This window comes from Mastomys coucha, unplaced genomic scaffold, assembly GCF_008632895.1.
Source record: "Mastomys coucha isolate ucsf_1 unplaced genomic scaffold, UCSF_Mcou_1 pScaffold6, whole genome shotgun sequence".
In the NCBI taxonomy this organism is placed as follows: domain Eukaryota; kingdom Metazoa; phylum Chordata; class Mammalia; order Rodentia; family Muridae; genus Mastomys; species Mastomys coucha.
Window position 1 is genome coordinate 40623336 of NW_022196912.1, and position 4656 is coordinate 40627991.

The 4656-nt window shown below is 43.3% G+C and overlaps 1 protein-coding gene across 6 annotated transcripts in view; it reads left to right on the forward strand.

Moving 5' to 3' along the window:
* Positions 1-4656, forward strand: part of Mboat2 (membrane bound O-acyltransferase domain containing 2) — a 129163-nt gene that overhangs the window by 90528 nt on the left and 33979 nt on the right. For 3 of the 6 annotated variants that reach the window (XM_031356992.1, XM_031356988.1, XM_031356991.1), the window contains one exon: positions 4204-4299. The exons of the other annotated variants lie outside the window; for them this stretch is intronic. In XM_031356992.1, the coding sequence (XP_031212852.1) occupies positions 4204-4299 (96 nt within the window). The remainder of the gene's footprint in view (positions 1-4203; positions 4300-4656) is intronic. 6 annotated transcript variants of the gene reach the window in all.

The window sequence follows — 4656 nt, forward strand, 5'->3', positions numbered from 1 at the left end:
ATATATATATATATATATGCGCTAATCTATGCTACAAAAATACCTGCTTAAAATTTTTTTTAAGTTCCATTCTTCAAGCTGGGGTGTAGCTCAGTTACTAGGATGCTCAGGTTGCATCCTCAACAGGGAAGAAATTGGGAGTAGGGGTGCATCCTATAATCTCAAGACTTCCACAGTGGTTTTCTTGATCCTCTCATACAATAGACAGACAGACAGACAGATGATAAATTGACTAATAGACAGACAAACAGATGCAAAACCAGTTGAGAGCTGAGTCGTCTGTGTAGCCTGAGTGTTATCTACTTTGGCCCATCTGTGTTGAACATACACGGTCTCCATCCTGCTGAGTTTCCAAGTTATCTCTGATGACTGCTTGACCGAGTCTCATTTATTTTTTCTAAATAAACCTGTGGTTACATTTTTTTCTTATATAATTTGCTCATTGACAGTCTTATCTATTTTCTACTTGAATTCTTAATCTGTTTCTTACTGCTTGGGACATTAACCTAGTATACGTACTAAGTAATTTCTGTTATATTATCATGCAGTACTTTGCAGGCTGTCATATGGAACTGTCTGGTGTACCTGTAGGAGACTCTCCGGGGCATCTGTGAGTTTTATGCTCCTGTGGTTGCCCCGACTCCAGGTGTTCTCTTTTAGCTTGTTGTATGACTCTTCGTGACCTTTTTACATTTAGATCTTTTCATATTTTGACTGGTTGGTGTTTTGTGTGTATAGTGGGCAATGGGAAACTGTCTCTGAAACAAGCCATCGTCTTACCTTGCTGAACCCCATTCCTCTCCCCCCCTGGTTTAATACTGCCCGATGTTATTATAATCAGACATTCAGCTGTACAGTGAGTCTTTTTCAACTGTCTCTTGTTTGGATAATCTTTTGATCTATTTTTGAAACAAATGCCACAATCTAAATCCCCACAGCAAGTTCTTTCGTGTGTTAGAATGGGGCAGCCTTGTGTGTTTCGTTAGTTGGCCAGAAGCCCCTGAAGATCAGCCGGTTAGCCCCACCAAAGGCCTCGGTGGGGTTGTAATTGGGGTGGGCAACTTAGACATGAATTTAACAGGAGCCGAATTTATTATTATCGAGTCTTCAAATCTACAAGAGGGCTGATGCTGTGCTTCTGTGCTCGCCTCTTCTTCCTACCCCATGCTTCATGGTGGTTCTTCCCTTATGAGCCACTACCATCTTAGGGCTGAGAAGACGTGCTTGCGTGTGTGCGTGCATGCTTGTGTGCGTGTGCGTGTGCGTGTGTGTGTGTGTCTACGCATGTGCACACTCACGAGTGCGTGTGCATTGTATGTACATATGTGTGTGCAGAAACGTGTGTGCATGTGAGGCCAGAGGTCAGTATCTTGTGTCTTCCTTTTTCACGTTGTTGTTGCTGCTGTTCATGTGTGCACGAGCTGTGTGGTGAGTAGTCATGCCACTCTGCGTGTGTGGAAATCAGAGGACGCTGTTGTGAAATTGGCTGTCTTCCACCTTGGTATGAGGTCTGAGGATGGAACTCAGGCTGTCATGGCTGTCATGTTTCCCTTCTGTCTTAGTCAGGGTTTCTATTCCTGCACAAACATCATGACCAAGAAGCAAGTTGGGGAGGAAAGGGTTTATTTGGCTTACTTCTACATTGCTTTTGATCACCAGAGGAAGTCAGGACTGGAATTCAAGCAGGTCAGGAAGCAGGAGCTGATGTAGAGGCCATGGAGAGATGTTCCTTACTGGCTTGCTTCCCCGGCTTGCTCAGCCTGCTCTCTTATAGAACCCAAGACTTCCAGCCCAAGGATGGCACCACCCACAAGGGGCAATTGAGAAAATGCCCTACAGCTGGATCCCATGGAGGCACTTCCCCAACTGAAGCTCCCTTCTCTGTGATAACTCTAGCCTGTGTCAAGTTGACACACAAAACCAGCCAGTACACCTTCTAAGCCTAACTTTTTGAGATGCGGTTTCTCACAAAATCTGGAATTCACTAAGTTAGCTAGCCCAGTTGGACACTGAGCTGCAAAGGTCCTCTTGTCTCTGTCTTCCTGGTGCCAGGCTTATAGGCTTGTGCTACTGTGCTTGGCTTTTCTTGTGAGTTCTGAGGACCAGCAAGCAATTTTCCTAGCCTGTATTTAGACTTTTTGATGTTAAGGATGTATCTTTTTCCCTCAGGGTACTATGAGAATTTTGATTTGTTGAATTATTTTTTTCCTCGTGTACTAAGTCCTACTGAGCCCAGGATCTTGCACATGCTAGTAGTAAGCAAGTGCTCTACCCCTGAGCTGGGCCCCTGTCACTCTTTACTCTAAGTCTTACCAAATGGCCCAGGCTGGCCATGAACTTACTCTATAGTATAGGCAGGCCTTTGAACTTGAAATCAGGCCTCAGCCTCCCAAGAACTGCTACCAGGCCTGGCTTAAGTTTTAGCAAATGCACGTGTATCTTTTTGACTTGTCACTGTGTTGATTAATTAATACTGCTAGCCTTTCTATATGGACTTCTACTTGAATTTATAAAATAGTATCTCACATAAATGCTGGCTTTAGCATGCAATACTTTTTTCTCTTTTTCAACTCCCTTCTTCTGTCCCTCCTTCCTCTTCCTTCCCTCCCTCTCCCCCTCCTTCCTTCCCTCCCTCCTTCTCTTCCTTCTCTTCCTTCCTTCCTTCCTTCCTTCTTCCCTCCCTCCCTCTCTCTTCTTCCCCTCCCTCCCTCTCCCCCTTCTTCCCTCCCTCTCTTTTCCTTCCTTCCTCCCTCCCTCTCTCCCTCCCTTCTCCTCCCTCCCTCCTTCCCTCCTTCCCCCTCTTTCTTTCCTCCTTCCTTCCTTCCTTCCTTCCTTCCTTCCTTCCTTCCTTCCTTCCTTTCTTCCTTCCTCCTTCCCTTCCTTCTCTCTCTCTCTCTCTCTCTCTCTCTCTCTCTCTCTCTCTCTCTCTCGACAGGATCTCTATTAAACCCTGGTTGTCCTAGAACTTGCTAGGTAGACCAGTCTGAACTTGAGCTCAGAGACTCACCTGCCTTTCTGCTCCTGTATGCTGACATTAAATGGGCCCATCACTACACCCAGTCCCCCGCCCTATTTTCTTTTTTCATAGCTTTAAAGAACTAAGTTATAAAGCCACCCAAATCACCTACATGAGCTTAAGATTCAGTTTAGCTAAAAAGATAACTTTTCTCTTTGATTGCTTCTGTATCGAATGTTTAGAAAACCCTCCAGTGTGAGAGCTGCATTCAACCATTTAGTTACAATTCCCACTTGTTATGGTTTCATATTTGACTATTTAATCCATCTGGGGTTGTTTTCCCGTGAGATGAAGGCCTAGCTTCCTCTCCCCAGCCCTGCTTCTGGGTTAATAATACATCTGTTTCCTGAGTTTGAGCTGCCATTGCAGCTTTTGTCCTGTGTGATGTTACATCCTCTAGGATATGTTTTTTTCTTTTCTTTCTTTTTTTTTTTCATTGATGAGTAAACTCGTTTTTCATACTGTGTTTAGTTGTAATTCCATCTCGGTACCTTTAGGTTTATTAAAGTCATTAGCTGGTTGTAGGTGAGAGCCCAGATTCCACTCACTCTAAAGGTCCTGATTTTAAACTGCTGAGGGCACATTTTAAAATCAAATTAAATTGATAGAAAGCATAAGGCCAGAGGTCAGATTCCCCCAAACCCATAAATACTGTGTGGGTATGGTGGTGGTTTGCAGGGAATCCCAGACCAAGCTGGCTCGCAGGACTAGCCATATTGGTGTGAGGTCTGAGTTTGATGGAGGGACTGTGCTGCAAAGAATAAGGAGGAAGGATGAGCGAGGATGGTTCCCAAAGCACTCGAGCACACTAGTGTCTGCACACATGCAAGAGCTCACACACACATATGACATAAATGAGGGGACTCTAGCTAAGAGTCATATCATGGATATGGAAGCAGGAGCTGAGAAATTAAAGCTGTCACCAGTAATCACATTTTTTATGTTCATGGCTTTCAGTTGTCTAATTTTTTTATGTGTGTCTGTCTTCCAGAATAAGATTGAAGAGCAGCCATAGTCAGTTTCATCTTCAGTTTGTCCCCCATGTTAGGAAAGAGTTCTCATAACCTGTTATGTGTAGGGCAGACTTACTATTTGATTGTTGAGCCATATGAAGTAGTGCATTTCTTGACAATGTACTGTTAAGAAGATGAGCACCCCCACTAATGCGGCTTATCTTTGTTTTGCAGATGTTGCTTTGTGTTTGCTTTGGGATACCTCTCAGTGTGTCAAATTACTAGAGTCTATATCTTTGATTATGGACAATATTCTGCTGATTTTTCAGGGTAAGATTAAAACTTGATTCAGTGACCTCTTTTATCTATTCTAACATAGTGGTTAAAATACAGACTATAATTTCATTTAGTGCTTCCAATGGAAAGCTGTTCAATATTTGTAATACTGATCGAGTCACAGAGATAACCTGAGCTTTTAAATTGCCTTATATAAACGTTCTAAATATAGAGCAGTTAGACTCTTAACATGGCATTCTGGGATTGAAAGTAGTTTTTAATCTAATAGGAATTTTTTGCAAGCATTTATAAGTATTGAAGGCCACCCCCATGCCCCCAGGTACATTCTTTCTATTTAGCCCTCCCTTCCCTTCTCTCTCTCTCTTTTTCTCTCTCTTCCTCCGTCCCTTC